This window comes from Zeus faber, assembly GCF_960531495.2.
Source record: "Zeus faber genome assembly, chromosome: 7".
Classification (NCBI taxonomy): Eukaryota; Metazoa; Chordata; class Actinopteri; order Zeiformes; family Zeidae; genus Zeus; species Zeus faber.
The window spans coordinates 17,520,178-17,536,022 of record NC_137203.1 but is presented as its reverse complement, the minus strand read 5'-3'; the positions used below and the strand labels follow the sequence as shown (position 1 = coordinate 17,536,022).

The 15,845-nt window shown below is 42.8% G+C and overlaps 1 protein-coding gene across 1 annotated transcript; it reads right to left on the bottom strand.

Annotated features, from left to right (window-relative positions):
- Positions 1–1,305: 1,305 nt before the first annotated feature.
- Positions 1,306–15,123, bottom strand: aifm3 (AIF family member 3; the record flags this gene model as incomplete). Its single annotated transcript, XM_080003568.1, has 20 exons — positions 1,306–1,348; positions 1,488–1,508; positions 1,845–1,949; positions 2,168–2,243; positions 2,462–2,560; positions 2,716–2,833; positions 2,985–3,061; positions 3,267–3,330; positions 3,667–3,738; positions 5,624–5,739; positions 5,829–5,959; positions 6,075–6,166; positions 6,791–6,877; positions 8,425–8,537; positions 8,664–8,760; positions 8,848–8,892; positions 8,999–9,108; positions 9,197–9,306; positions 9,437–9,650; positions 15,093–15,123. 20 exons carry the CDS (start codon positions 15,121–15,123, stop codon positions 1,306–1,308), a joined length of 1,821 nt encoding a protein of 606 aa, XP_079859694.1.
- Positions 15,124–15,845: the final 722 nt, after the last annotated feature.

The following is a 15,845-nucleotide window of genomic DNA, read 5'->3' as shown; positions in this document are numbered from 1 at the left end:
CCACCTCCTTAATCAGTGAGTAGTCATTGTTGAAGATTTTTATTTCAAAGTCTTAAGTTATAAAAAAAAATACCACCCCGCACTTCTCTACAGGGAGAAGGATTTCTCTTTGAAAATGTTATGTTCACTAATAGCTCTGGGCCCAAGTATTTTGCAATCTTCAACATACCAAAAACATAATTAAACCTCCGCTAGATGTTTACTCATGTTACAAGCAATTCTGCACGAGAATGAGAGAACCAGTGAAAATACAATTACTCGTCAGAGTATAAAAGCAAGAAAATTAATTTATTTTTGAAAAAAATAATAACCAGTCCCAATAACCCTAGTCCACAAACCTCAGTTCCCTGAGTTAGTAACAAATAACATTCCTACAGAGGCGACACCTATCCAAAATGACCTTCAGCAACTATGGCCTTTTACCTCTAGCGACATTACCTATATGTTATCTATCTGAAGACACTTTTCATATTATGCACAACTACCAAGTAATACAAGTATATCTAGAATTTCATTTTTGCAAACTATAAACTGAGGCAACATAAGTCACTATTCATAGTTTTTATTTTATTTTTAATTAGAATGAAAGCTATGTGTGTTGAGAGATTTTTAAAGGGAAAAGGGAATTTATGCTTTGATGTACAAAATATGCTGTTCATCCTGTTGCAAAATTCAGCTTTGTTTAATAATTGCTACACTTTGTATTTTGTTAAATAATCTCTCAATATCGGGGTTAAACAAATTCATAATTTCTATAATTGTAACTAATGCCATGCTGATCTTATATAATGTAATTTGGATCCCATGGTTCCCCACAGAGAGCCATATCTGTAAGTTTAACTTGCAGATCAAAAAAAAAAAATGTGAAAATTGTACACTCTTATCTTATAGTGCATTAAGGATTATAGCTATGTACAAAGTAGCTTGTAAAAAATTGCCAATGCCCAACCCTGGCATCTTTATAAACAAAGTGTACAGATAGATACATCATACAGGAGTACGGGGGTTCGAACCAGTATTGCTCAGTTGTGAAACGTGACAACAAAGTGTCTGAACAGACCTTCCACACCGGTATATAAATGTGTCCGGTTCCGTCCGGTCGCCCCTCCAGTGTCTCTTAAGGACCGGATGCAGATGTCAGCGTCCCCAGTGTTCCAGAGGGCCGAGACCTACACGGACTCTGTCCTCAGAGTAGCTCCGTGTCCAGACTTTGATAGCTGCTCAGTGTCTCAGCACCGTTTGTGTCCGTGTCGAACCGTCCGGTGAACTTTGGAAACGCAGAGATCCCCCCCTCCCGGTGGGGGCTCATTGAGAGCTTTTGTCGATTAACCAAGAGATATCTCCCGTCCTGGAAGCCGGAAGACAAGAAAAACATCAGGTGTGCATTGAAGGAGGCACGGCGGCGGTAGCCACCCCGCTATACTACGCACAGTACGTGCAAAATTAAAGCTTTCTTATTAATTTTTTCCAACGGGATGTTTTCATACTTGCCGAGCCGTGCTAACATCCTTGATTTTTTGAGAGCGTAATGAAATGAAAGACAGGCACGACATGAGAAGACAAAACTCGACAGTCACGAGCACACTCGACACGCTTTGCGTAAACTATGTGAATGACCGTTTCACAAGTAGACGAAAAACATTCTTTTGAAATGGTAAAGTTATTGTGTTTGCACAGTAATAAGTTGCATCAAATATAAAGAACACCTGGTGCTGTTATTGAAACAGGTGAATCATCCAAACATCCATCCATATGTTTTGTCTCAGCAGTTAAACCGGAGGAACCTAAAGAACATAACAGCCATTGTAACCGTGACCAGATTTAAGACTTGGAAAGGCACTTACTCCACGTCTCGCTTCCTAATCGTCTTTCCCGATCCTAAGACCTCGGCCACGCGGGACACAATGGGATCATAGTTCACGCTCGCCACGGCCACCACTTCCTCGCCCCTATAGGCGGAGAACATCACCACAAAGAAATCTCAATGAACGACTTGACCACCAGCCGCGTCATTTGACCGCAGTCGTTTGAGTCACAAATAACCCATCGGAGGAAGGCACAAGGACAAGTGCACGGACAGACGTGACATACACGGCTCCAAACATTCAGCCTGGTTTAGTTTTCACATGAACTCAGATGTTTGAATCCTCATACAAATGATTGTCACCTGGTGTAAAAAGCCACATATTTCAGCTCGTCCAGATCCCCTTGTATAATGACATCATCAAAGCCGTCGCCATAACCTTTGAGGGGGGGGAAGAAAAAAAACCACATGCCACCACGTTTACAAATACCAGAATAAACCCTAATCGAATTAAGTCGCTCAACTTTGAATTTCACAGCTAGATGGCAGTGCAGCGGCTGCCATGGCTGGAGTCAGGTCGCGCTCGAGTAAAATAACAGCTCCAAATCTTCCACCCAGCAAATAAGCGCCATTATGAAAGGGAAATCAAAATCGTACCTGCGTAGCGTATGGTTTTCCCAAACATGGCTGACCAGAAGTAAGGCACGGTTTTGACCTCGGCGGCTTTACCCATCATACTGAGAGCTGCCACCCGCCCTGTCAAAACAGCACATTTGTTTTATGAAGGCCGTGTGTGTGTGTTTGTGTGTGTGTGTGTGCGTATGTGCGTGCGTGTTGTGAGGACGTTCTGGGATGTGGTGTGTGTGTGTGTGTGTGTGTGTGTGTGTGTATGTGTGTGATCACACGCTCACCATGTACATGAGCCATCTGCCAGTGAGGAATGTTCACCTTCTTGTTGCTGCGCTGCGGGAAGGGGAACATGACCACGTCCCCCCCGGCAAAGACGCCGTCCACATTGGTCTGCATCGTCTGAGAGACGGCGTTTGGGGGAGGGGGGGGGGGGGATACGGAGAGTGACTTAAGCAACACGGAATTCTAAAAAAAAAAATTATAAAAACGGGACATTTTGTCAACTGCTGTGGATCTCTCGGTGATGTAACGGGGCTCGTCTCGTAGAAACCTTGTTGACGGTGATGAAGCCCCTGGAGTCCATGTGAACGCCGCTTTGTTTTAGGAAGCCAGCGGCGGGGACGGAGCCTAGAACAAACACACGGTTAACCCTGTGTGGTGCAAGACGGGCCAACACCGAGGGAAACTTTGTCCTTTATTTATTTATTTATTTATTTTTTAATTTAAATTATTATTATTTTATTGCAGACACAGCTAGGGAGTACTGTCTGGGAGACAGACAACCCCAGAGGGGAGAAGCCTTTCCTTTTGACTTTGTTTCTAAGGTCTTCACCTGCTCCGATGACGCACACGTCGGCTCGCAGGACCTTTCCGCTCTTCAGCACCACCTCTTTGAGCTGCGGAAACAAAAACAAAACAAAGGGGGAAATAAACAGTCACATGCCGGACGGTCACATGCCGGACGTGTGTATCGCCCGGATTACAAAGTTTTGATACTTCCGTTCCTTCTTTTGCGCTCACGGGTACAAAGTTCAAATCGTTCTCGGGAGTTGCCCCACACACACACACACACACACACACACCCCGAAGCGAAGGTTTTTTGGCTCCCGTTCGGAGGGCGTGCGGCCGGGGTTGCGTCACATGCGGGGTTTGACACGGGAACTAAATTTAGTAAGAGAGCGGTTTGTTATTCTGAGCATCGTGTCTTGCCGTTTCTCTCACTTTCGGAATACCTGTCCATGATGGCCTATCATCTCCGAGACCTCGTTCAGCATGTAGAACTTCACCCTGTTGGCCTCAAACAGCTGCAACGACAGGACACACGACAGATACGCAGCGGGAAGCACAGACGTTTAGGGTTTTTGATATTAATGAACCAGACATGTGAGCAAGTCCCCTCTTATCCAAGTCACAAGTAAATAAGTGATTGTTCCTCGGACAAGTCAAGTCCCAAGTCAAGTCATTTTGTTCCCCAAGACACTGCGGTCGTACCTGCAGTATCCGGTCTTCATGGCCAATCCATCTAACTTAAAAACATTGTGACAATGAATTGTATCTGTATTATAATTATTGATATTCAGTGAAATAAATGTGATCTAGAAAAAACAAATAACTTCATAAAAGCTTATTTACTGCTTAATTTCTTCTCAATCCAAAGAATATTCCCTCCATATCACTTTAAAAGAGTGAAATACTAACAGCCGGACTAAGCAACAACTTTGTTATATTCCGCTTCCCTGTCCGTCTGTCTGCCTGTTTTCGGAATATCGAAGTTACGAACAGATTTGTACAAATTGATGTAACTGAATGACAATGAATGAATGCAATTGTTGAATCAGAAAGTGATGAGTCTCGGCACGGGCGTGGCTGTCATGATGACGTGATCTGATCATACTGGGAGTGTGTGGCTGTGACCAGCGCTGGGGGTAACGACTGCTTCTCGTTGAAAACAATGTCAGGTAGCGAGGAGCTTGACTGACAGCGTGGTCATCCAATCACGACGACGCCAAGGGTGCGCTCCCATACCGGGCGTTACCGGGCGTGCTCGGTTACACCGACACTTGTTATGTGAACATTGACAACGTTGAACATTTTATTATGTTATATTTCATATAAGCGCTGTGGGATATGACCATATATATCGTAAGGCGATAGAAAAATGTTATCGTCTATATATATTTTTAGAGCCCGATCGATGCCAGATTTTTTGGGTCCAATGCCGAGCCCGATTTTAGAGAGTTCTAGCCCACCGAATAACGATATTTTGACCAATATTTTCAATTTTATTAAAGGGTCTGTATTTTAGAACATTTAACTTATAACCAAACAAACCAATAAAAATAAACACACAAAGAACATTTTGATGGATAAAAAACACATTAAAAAAATATATATACTAAATCAAATTTTTCTTTTTTCAGAGTTCCATTGAAGGCATCATCACTTCAGAAACAAATTTGTTTTCCGAGTTTCCAATGAATGCAGCATTGCTTACAGCTCGGACAGCCGTGTCCGTGTCTATGTGTGAATGTAAACAAACACGGATGTATTTATAATGCCGAGTCAGACTTCTGCGCTTCCTTGGGTAAGAAACGTAAAAGTAGTGTAAAAACAGATAAGTACAGGATAAATAATCAATGTTTTTTTGTTCATTATACTTCTTTAAAAATCTGCACACACCAGCTGCATAACTGCGAACCCGATGCGATCAAAAAAGTAAAATAATGACCGATATCGGTTGGGCTTTCTCAAGGGAAATCTCAAACGGCGCGACGGCAAACATTCATGGATCACGGCGACGTTTCTCCGTCTGCTACCGAGCCGCGACAACATGAGGTGAGCGGGACTACCGAGCCTGTTTGCGGATCGTGTTTTAGTTCGAGGTTTTAGCTCGGGGAATGAATGCGAACCCAAACAGGCCATTCGAGTCATCGCGTCTCGAGTCAAATCACGGGTCTGAAACTTCCGAGTCGAGTCTGAAGTCGTTATTTTCACGTTGCAAGTCATCAAAACAGGGACTCGAGTCCAAGTCACAATGACTCAAGTCCGCATCTTGTAATTACATGACATTATATTGTGTTACATTAAGAGTTTCTCCAAATGATCATATATCCTATATATTTTCCCTAGAAAAAACAAGGATGTTGATGGTATTTTGGATGTGTGTATTCCTGGGGGAGTGTCCCATACCTTCATTATGGCTTTCCCTACTTTCTCCCCGAGAGCTTTCTTGAAGGGAACCGATTCTATCCCGATGATGGACACAGAATGCGCCTTGTCCGTGAGGGCTGCAGCAACCTCCATACCTTCCGCAGAAACAAACCACTCAGCACGGGCACGACATCGCGGTCTGGTTTTATGCAGAATTCGAGACGCGCGTTTAAATTCCTCCCACCGACAAACGACGTGCCGACAATCACCGCGTTCCTGTTGTCGGCGAGTCTGGCGATGCTGTTGGCGTCTTCCGGGGTCCTGAGGTGGAACACGTTCCCAATATCCTTGCCTTTATAGTTCATTGGTCTGGGTCTTTCAATCAGAAAAAAAACGACAACAAAAAACGGAAGAAATCAATGTGAGTTTATCGATTCGTTGTGTCCCCTCGAAAATGAAAGGTCAGAAGGAAACACTGAATTCTCCTCACTTGCTTCCAGTGGCAACGAAGAGCTTTCTGTACTCCATCCGCAGGCCGTCGTGAAAGGTCACCGTCCGCATTTTGACGTCCACTGCCACAGCCTGAAAGGTCACAGGTCAATGCACAGCTCTGGTAAAGGATCAAGACGGACTTCCCCGGAAGAAAGTCATGATTCGGTTCAAGAAGGTGAAAGCAATCTTTTGGAATTAAAATAATAGGTTAGCTTCGTTAGCCTCGTAAAAAAAAAAAAAAATAGAGAGACAGAGAGAGGAGTTAGAACGTCAAATGGCAATGTTGATTAAAAATAATAAAAGACGCCAGTTAGTTTAGCTGTTGGGCATCCACGGATCGCTTTGTGTTGTTTTCTAACTAAAAAAGAAAAACATGTTTAAAAATCATTAAAGCATGAGTAATATTAGTATATCTGTTGGTTGAAGATATAGTCCTAATTCATCCCTGTGTGTTCATAACCAAGATAGCTACAAGCTATATGGTAACTGTTAGCTCAATGCATGGCTGCAGAGGGGATCAGCTAGCCTAGCTCCTGGGAAATGAGTGAAATACACTTTTGAGCACCTCAAAAGGTGAGTTATAAGAAAACATAACATACCATAAACATAAATACATTACCTGCTTCGGAAATCGACTTCAAAGTGAAAAGTACTGTTTGTAAAATCTACTCAGCAAAGTACTTTAAAGGTTACGACTGCACATGTGTCTCTTACCTCCTTTTCGGTTATCAGCTCAATGTCGTGGTTTTGGAGAAAGTCTGTGGAGCGCAATCTCAACTGCTCTGCTGTGGTTTCTAGGGACTGAGGAGCAGAGTTACCTTTAATTACAAAGCAATAATATATTATGTACAGTATAATATAATATCACCTGAAATCTACCGGTGCTTTTACTTTGGGCAAAATGGCATGTCGCCAGTGTGAATTGATGTGTACCAATAGTATCAATAGTATGCAGTTATTATTTTGTTATTTTTACATTTTGCATTAAACTCAAGATTCGTTACACAACATATTTATAGATACATATTGTCTGTAACGGCCTGTATTTGTCCAACAACAAAAAAATATTTTCTTAAATGTTCTAAATTAAAGTAAGCTATACCAAGCAAGGTAAATTTATAGAGAAATAAGGATATATTTTATCCCGTTCTAAGTGTGTGGTTTAGCGGTGGTGTGATTTAAGCAGCCGCACCTGTCTTGGGTCTAGTTAATTGGGCCCGGGATAAGGGGTGGCTGTGCACCTGTTGCTCATCAGAGCAATCCTTGAGCACAGGTTAAATCGCACATCCTCACACACACAAGGGGGAGCTTTGTCATGACAACGTTCCATCTGCTCCCAGCTTGTTACACCTTGATCTTCAATAAAATGGTTTGTCTTCAACATCATCGCCTGCGTCTCTGTGTCGGGGAGCCCAGGAAAAACCGCTTGGGTGGCGTCGACTGGCCGAAGACTCACTGGAGCCACCAGCAGGTTGACGGACGGCCACAGCACCCGCCCTCTCCCGACTGGCAGCAGCAGCACCCGGCGGTTGGCCTGGGGAGGACCGGGGGGAGAAACAGCCACACCAGCCACCAAGGGTTACCACGTGCAGCTGGCTGCTCCTCCGAGCAGCCACAGCCGGGACCACCAGCAGCCAGGCCAAGCAGCTCCTGCAACAGCCAAGACCGGCTTCACCTCCACCAGCCAGCACAGACAGCCCAAGGTCCCACACTTTGGAAAGGAGGAGGGGGTAGTCGGTTTTGTTGTCCATGGGCTGTGTAATTCCGGGATACCGGGTCTCCGGGAAGGGGACTGTTTTTGTTGACCCTTTTTTTGTTTAAGGTATGGGAACCCTGTTTCAGAGGTTTTTTTTTGTGTGTTTGGTGTTGGAGGTATGTGGTGTGAAGGTGGTGGGATGTAAGCAGCCACACCTGTCTTGGCTTGAGTTAACTGGGCCCGGGATCAGGAGTGGCTGTGCACCTGCTGCTCATCCGAGCAATTGATGAGCACGGCTTAAATCACTCATCCCCACACACACGAGGGGGAGCCTTTTTCATGACAACGATCCGTCTGCTCCCAGCTTGTTACATCTGGCCCACTCTCTTCAATAAAATGGTTTGTCTTCGACATCATCGCCTGTGTCTCTGTGACCCGTGAAAAGCCACTTGGATGGCGTGCGGCAGGAGATCTGCTACGTAGTGCTTTTGGGAAGCACCACAATCAATCCACAATAGCTTTTTCTCTAGAGTTTTGAGACGTTTCCAACAGAGCATCTCTCTTGGACCATATAATTTCTTCCTTTGGTTAGGTGATATTATGGTAAAAATCAGTATTGTTTGATTGGTTTGGTCTTGATCTCTGTACAAACCTTACTCAGTTTAGGCCTGTCATACGGTGGGTGTTTGTCAGTAGTAACCATGACGATGCGATCGGTGAAGCCTTCCTGCCTCAGTGTCTCTGCACACACCAGAGCTGCTGGACCTGTGGACTCAAAGATAGAAAACTTATGCTGTGTATAAGTTACATCTTTACCTGCTTGTCAAGCTCACCCTATTTCTTTAAGTGAAAGAACTGGTTCTTTAAGGGTAAATTGAATGAGTCCCTCACCTGAGCCAATGATGAGCACATGGCTGAAGCCTGTGCTGGAGTTAATGACTGCTGAACACCTAGCCATGGGCTTTGACCTCTTCTGCAACTGAAGAGCCTGGAAATGTTTGCGAGATTAAGGGACCTTCTTATTTGCTTTAAGAAATTCTTCACTCGTTAAGACGCTCGCAGAATAATAAATTACCTGCTTGTTCGCACGAATGATCACCTTGTCCTTTTCAACTCTGACCTGCAGCAAACAGACATAAGCAATGTGTTGGCTGTGTAAACACTTATGGATATAATAGTGATAAGGCGGGACATGGGAAGGAGACAACATCAATGTGGAAGGTCACCTGGAAGGTTGGCAGGCTGTCCAACCCGGGGAATTCCTCAATGTCTCCTGTCGCGATGTTGAAACACGCACCGTGCCAGGGACAGCGCACGTGTCCTTTCGATAAGACACCTTTAATGACAGAAATTACTCATTTAGTAGCATTAAACAAAATTACCGTGCTATAGAAAACTCTGTCGTAAAGAAATGAACCTTTGACCTTTGACTAGAGGAGCCCCATAGTGTGGACATTTGTGGCCAATGGCAGAGAACTCTCCATGTTCCTTGATGAGCAGAGCTCTGCCACTGCCCAAATCCACTTCGCGCATCCTGTAGGAGACACAGAAAACGAGCGTGCTTGGAACCAAAACATTTTTCAATACAACATATAAAAATGGGATCCAAAGATAGTCTGACTGTGCAAAGACATCCTCTCCAAAAGTTCCTTTCAAGGTCTTACTGTCCGTTCTCCAGGTCCTTGACATGGCAGACGGAGGCCTCCACGTAGTCCCTTGGTTTGTGGTAGAGGCGGAGCGGGGCAGCGTCCTCGTCGGAGCCGTGTCCCAGCGCCCCGTTTGGCCTGCAGTCGGCGAAGGGACTGGCTTTGCCGTTGGGGGACAGACCGTCCACCTCCTTCTCCTTCTCCAGGAGAGACAGCTCCACCTTGACTTCAACTGCACCGCGAGAGAGACGTCTGCTTAGAACACGCACATCTACTTTGAGTAGTCATTGTGGAACATAAACAATGCATTATATATAATACAACTAACATTCAACAACTATTATATTTTCTGTGTTCCTTCCCAGTCTTGAGTTAATGGAATAATTCTGAAAAAAATACCATTTAAAAGATGAACACAAAGATTGATCATTCTATATAATTCATTGTCCAACGCTCATTAATATCAACTATAACTTTCAAGTTGTACAGCTCTATGAGTGGGTTCCCTAATATTGCTTTTTTGATATGCCAATTCATTCTGCACAAGAAGATATCTAGGATTATTTGACAAATTGAATCACGAGTCACAAATGGATACATACAGTACATACATACATACAATAAATAATATAGAAGATTCACTATATAATATAATAATGTAGCAATGTTTTCCATAATGTAACAAATACAAACTTGAAACTGACATTAAAACTGACGTATAAAAAAGTGCACAATTACAATATATTATTTTCATGTAGACAGCCTGTACTTCATTCATTCATTCATTCCTTCATTCATTCATTCACTACATCAAGGGTGGACTGTTATTAGGGGTCCAGCTCACAGGACAGAAACATTATAGTTCTACTATAATGTTTTTGTTACTTTTCTCCTTGGAATTTTTCCTGCTGAAAGTGTCAGGCGCACAGCAACCACCGAACCCACGGAAATGAATGAGGTATCGTTGGATCAGACATCTTGTGGTACAAGTTTGATTCACATCGATCTATATTGGAGCAAGAATTTGTGAAAAAACCATTGCAAAACTCTGATGGCGTATAGGCGATGCGTTCTGCTACTTCCGGTGGTAGGGTGGTGGAGGGGCATGAGTTTGTAGAGTGGGAAACTTTGTGACATCATCATCCAGTTTCATCCATGTCATCCATAAGTGTGCACATTCGCCTGGGTCCTGTGAGGACTTTTGCATGGGGTGAGGTGCGCGGTGTAGACTACATCGGTCCGTAGCGGTTGCTTCGTGCAGGATCTTTGCTGGGTCAAGAAGACAGACAGCAGGAGCCAATGCTGCGTTCCATGGGAGCTCAGAAAATCGTAACACGTGCAAGTAGTAATGCTATGTGCCACCAGAACTCGGAAAACTGTAATTGTTTGCAGAGAGTCGTCACCGCGTCATTGTGTGAAAACACTGCAGAGTACCGGATGGTCACAGATAATCATCACTTCGTCATTCCATCACTGCATCATCACAAGGGAATATAAGACACAAACTCCCAATGGCTTTGTTTGAAAAAGGACGAGGCATTTAAGAGTGGCCACATGGGTAGAGAATAACGTGGAAAAACATGTCTGTGAAGGCGGTTACATAAATTTATATTAGTCCTACCATAATAAGTCAAATTCCAAAATAATGGTAGTCTACAATAAATTATATTTAATAGTCAAAGCCAGATTTCTTGCCATTATAACATAGGATTGAATTCCATTACAGACAATTATATCATGTCGTGTTGAATTGTATAATTAAGTTATATGTCATCTTGAATTGTAGTTAGTTATAACATTACTCTTATATTTCATACAATAACCTATATTCTAGTCAAAGTATTCACATCGCTCTATATTTTAAGCAGGAGTTAGTTGAAAAATGTTTTTCGACACGGAGCTGACGTACTGGAAATAGATGAGTGAAGGGACCGGGGTTGGCAGAGTGGGGATGGTGGAACAGGACGCTGACATCATCAGCCAAATTGTTATATATGTGCAGATTGTGGCTCTGGGGGGGTGGGGCTTTCGCATGGGGCACATTAGGCGGTGTGCTACGCTCTACATTCCATTGGTTTGTATTGGTTACTTCGCACAGGAGCTGCACCGACCGGCTAAGGACGAATGACAGCACAAACTGATGCTGTGTTCCATGGGAACTCGGAAATTTGCAATTGGTGTCGAAAGGAAGTGAGGCTGCGTTTCACGGGAACTCAGAAAACTGTCATTCGTAACAAACACAACTAACCTGGACCCCGTGCATTGTTGCCCACAGCTATATTTACGGGTCCATCCCCAAAGGGGCAGGAGCCCTACCGTTTCTGTTAATGAAAAACTGACATCAGTAGTCTATGGATGTCAAGGATCCGCTTTACTCATAGAAAAGATTAATAAAATGTGTATTTTGAGCGTTGGAAATGGATGCTCTAACCACTGCGTATTGTTCATGAATAGGCTATTTTTTTTTCATTGAAAAAACCTCCCTTGAACTATTGATCAAATAAGGAATGCGTCATTCTATGTTTCTCCAGTAAGGACAATTCTTTATTTTAAGGGACGGATGGTAAGATTATCTACTTATTTATTTATTTATTTTTCGAGAGGTAATTTATTTTGTGAAGTAAACAGCTACACCATTTGAATTAAAATCATACCAGAGTAATTTCTACAAAATAAAAACCCAATACTGGTACCCAATCACTGTCAGAAGTTATGGACATTCAAGAGATATCAATGTATACAAACTTCCTGAATTCTAACTACTGCCGACAATAATTACAAACGTCGTCTGATCGCAATTATCCATGTGTGGCAAAGTAAATAATCTGTGCAGGCGTCGTGGAGCAAGTACACACACACACACACACACACACACACACACACACACACACACACACACACACAGGCTCTGCATGTGTTTGTTTGTTTTGTTCAATTAGGAAAAAAGCAAATACATCTAAAATAATACCTAAAATAAGATAACCTGCAGGCTCTCAAATAGTAATCTGCGGGTGTAATTAACTGACCTTCTTGTTTGGATGCAATTTATATATAACCTGAAGAAGACGGAATTCATGTGAAGAAAGTCTTCTTTTGATTCCAAAAGTGTCCACAAAAATTTTGAGTTGAAATTGCATCATTATTGTGAAGGTCAACAGTTTTCTGTTGATTTACAGAGTGTTCCCCAAAATGAGTGAATAATCGTGATAAATAAATGTGATCACAATATTGAATAAAATAATCGTAATTATCATTTTAGCCATAATCGTGCAGCCCTACTTCAAAATGATAACCGCCATTAGTTGCGGCGTAGGAAACCCACCCACAGCCGCAAACACCACCCGATCATAGAATTACACTGTAACCAGGCCGTAATGGATGCACTTCCGCAGTCACAAAACACATCACAACAGAGAGCCAAAGCACACTCATCTATTGAACTTTAACGAAGGACTGACCACCCTGGACCCCGCATATTGCTGCATGCAGCTCTCATTTTTTATTGTTACTGTAATTATTCAGTTTTTACACTTAATGCATGAAAATGTTAGTTTATATTTTCTTAACATTAAAAAAAGGTTGTATAACCCATTTTTCACTGCAGTCGGCTTTATCTCTTCGGCTGGAAAAATGTGCTGATCATCCAGTTCTTACAGAGTAATCTGGCTGGAATTTTCTCCTGCTGAGTTTCTCCTGCTTAATTAAAATCAATGGAAAATCATAGGAGTGGCTGCGATCGCAGGCGAGGCAAAGAAAGAGATCTCCTTAGAGCAGAGAATCTCTGCTTTATCTGGCTTTAAATTGGAGGATGATAATTACAATATCAATGGAGTTTCCTCATTCAACTTGTCCTGCTGTCCATGTTATATACGTATATCTTTACTTTATTTATCTTTAGCCCTCTCTCCACCGCCACTACAAAGCGGCTCACCATTGAGATTCACTGGGATTGGACATGTTACACCATTTTCTTTAACCTCATATCTGTGTTTAAAAATGTAATTCGCCCACATGGTTTTTTTGTGAGTTTTGTTTTATTGTGCACATAGGGTTCAGCAGTTGGCGCACCCTAATTAATCATAATAAAAATACCAGTACACTTCCCTTTGTTGGGTTTTTTTCTACTTTCACACAGCAGTTTGAGCTGAAAATTTGTTTTCAAGATTATAATAATATAATAAGTTGTATAATTACACTTAATTCTACTATTCCTTCCACTTAAAGGCTGAGCCTGATAGAAGGTAGGACTATCAAGGAATAACTAAAATCAGCCTACCTAACCGGCAGTACCCGAATCACTTGTCCGCTGTGGTATTTATTATTATTTTTTATTATGTCTGAATGCTGAATCTTATTAATGCACATTTTAAGGGTTAACCAAAGCCTTTTTTTCCTTTTTCTCTTTGGTGGTTGGAGATACTGATTTCACCATCAATGCATTTTGTTATGCTTCATTTCAAAGTTTAGCAGGTTTGTTAGTTACCCAATAAATAAATCAACATTTTTTGTAAAATGATCGACTCTCAAGACAGTCCATTGCCAAAACAAAAAACCAAAAAGAAATGAATAACCTTGTGCATTTTCAACTTGGGTTAGTTTTGCTCTTAGAAAGATGCTTCTACGCCTCAGTTAATGCAGAGGTGTCTTGTGAGTGAACAGTGAGTCGTTTTTTAAAGATATTTATCTATACATCTATATATCGCTTAATTATAATAAAATCTATCGTCCGAGCACTTGATGTCACAGTTTCACATTGCCCGCCCACATAAGCTCCTGAACCATCCATCACCCCTGTCTTTCAGATGCGTTTTTTTTGGAGGGAATTGGTTATAATTCTATTCCCTTGTAAACCAACTATATGTTATATATTTGACCTGCAGTGATTTTCTGGAGAACGCCATTTGGCCAAAATGTTAACATGCTGTGCACATACTTTTCTTATTTCAGACCCCGACAATGGTTCCTTACATCTGGAAAATATTGATAACATTTTCTAAAGTGCAAAGTGTAAAAACTATTTATTTTTTACACTTTTCAACCCATGATCTCATTTTCCACAAGTTTGTGCTAATATAATTTCTCTATCGTTTATTTTGTCAGCTAAAATTAGCAGTTGGTGGTCACGTTACTTTTTTGGAGCCAAATGTGTTTAATAGACTTTGACTAATTAGTCCTCAGAGGCCCCCAGCTCCCCAGGGCCTCTCTTCCACGGTTCCACTCATCATTTTTTGCAGCGCGCTCTCCCTCTGTAAGCTGCCGTGCAGGGGAATGATCCCCTAAGCCCTTGAATTTACAACAACACGTCCAATAATTTGTTTAGGCCCTTGACTTCTAAAATAAACTATTACCGCCGTGTGCAATATTCACCTTAATTCCTGAAATGAAGCATTACATCTAATTCCCTCAACCGGCCTCCTACATTATTCACTATAACTGGCAATGCCTTCTGCACACTTCTGATATGTGTGTATCCGCATATAATCCTCTGCAACAAGATGCAACAGAAGGCATTAAAATACCTCCCCCGCCGAGCGCCTCACAGCAAACGGAGGAGGTTGGATGACCTGTATTTTTAGCCGGCACAGAATTGTGCACGTACTCCATGCAGGCATTAGAGCGGGGCGGCCGAGAGGGGAACAGAGGGTCAAAAAAAATAAAATAAATGGCCAATCACCTGGTTTGGGTTTGGAGAAGCATCCTCCCATGGTGGGCCCGGAGTGGAGCCGGGAGACCAGACTGTGGGTCTCCCCGGGGGAAGGGGAGGGGAGAGGGGGTCAGATCCTGGGGCTGGGCTGCTTGGACGGGAGGTAACGGTAGCACTGGAGGGGGGGGAGGAGGACCTGAGGGTCCCGGCTGGCCATCGCACACGTCAGCTCCTCCGCATAACCTGGAAAAGAGAGGAGGAGAGGTTCCGTGAACAACAGCCCAACACCCAACAGTTTTACAATTCATATGGGACTCAGGCCATAAAAAGATGACGGTGCTCGTATGTGGTGTTCTTGATCACATTTATTTTCAGTCGTGCAAAGCTCTTTTCCTCCACAATAGGCTTGTGATAGCAGTGTAGGAAATAGCATCCATTACTATTCATCTCACTGGTGGTAACACACGTGGCGCAGTCCATCGGGGAGACCGGCATAAGAGCCACGTAATGGAACCGTAAAGGCTTATTCACAGCGCCGAATCTCAATCAGTCTTAGTGTTGAAGGACTGCGTTTTTGGGGTTTGTCTATCGACCTGAAAAAGTTGCTCCTCTTGAAAAAAGTCCTGGAATGGGTCGAGAATAGACAGAGCTCTGACTACTTCTGTATTTCTTTCTGTACCTCTGCATGTGTGTGTGTGTGTGTGTGTGTGTGTGTGTGTGTGTGTGTGTGTGCGCGCTTGCCAAAATGTGCACACATTAAAAAAACAAAAAGAGAAAAGGAAA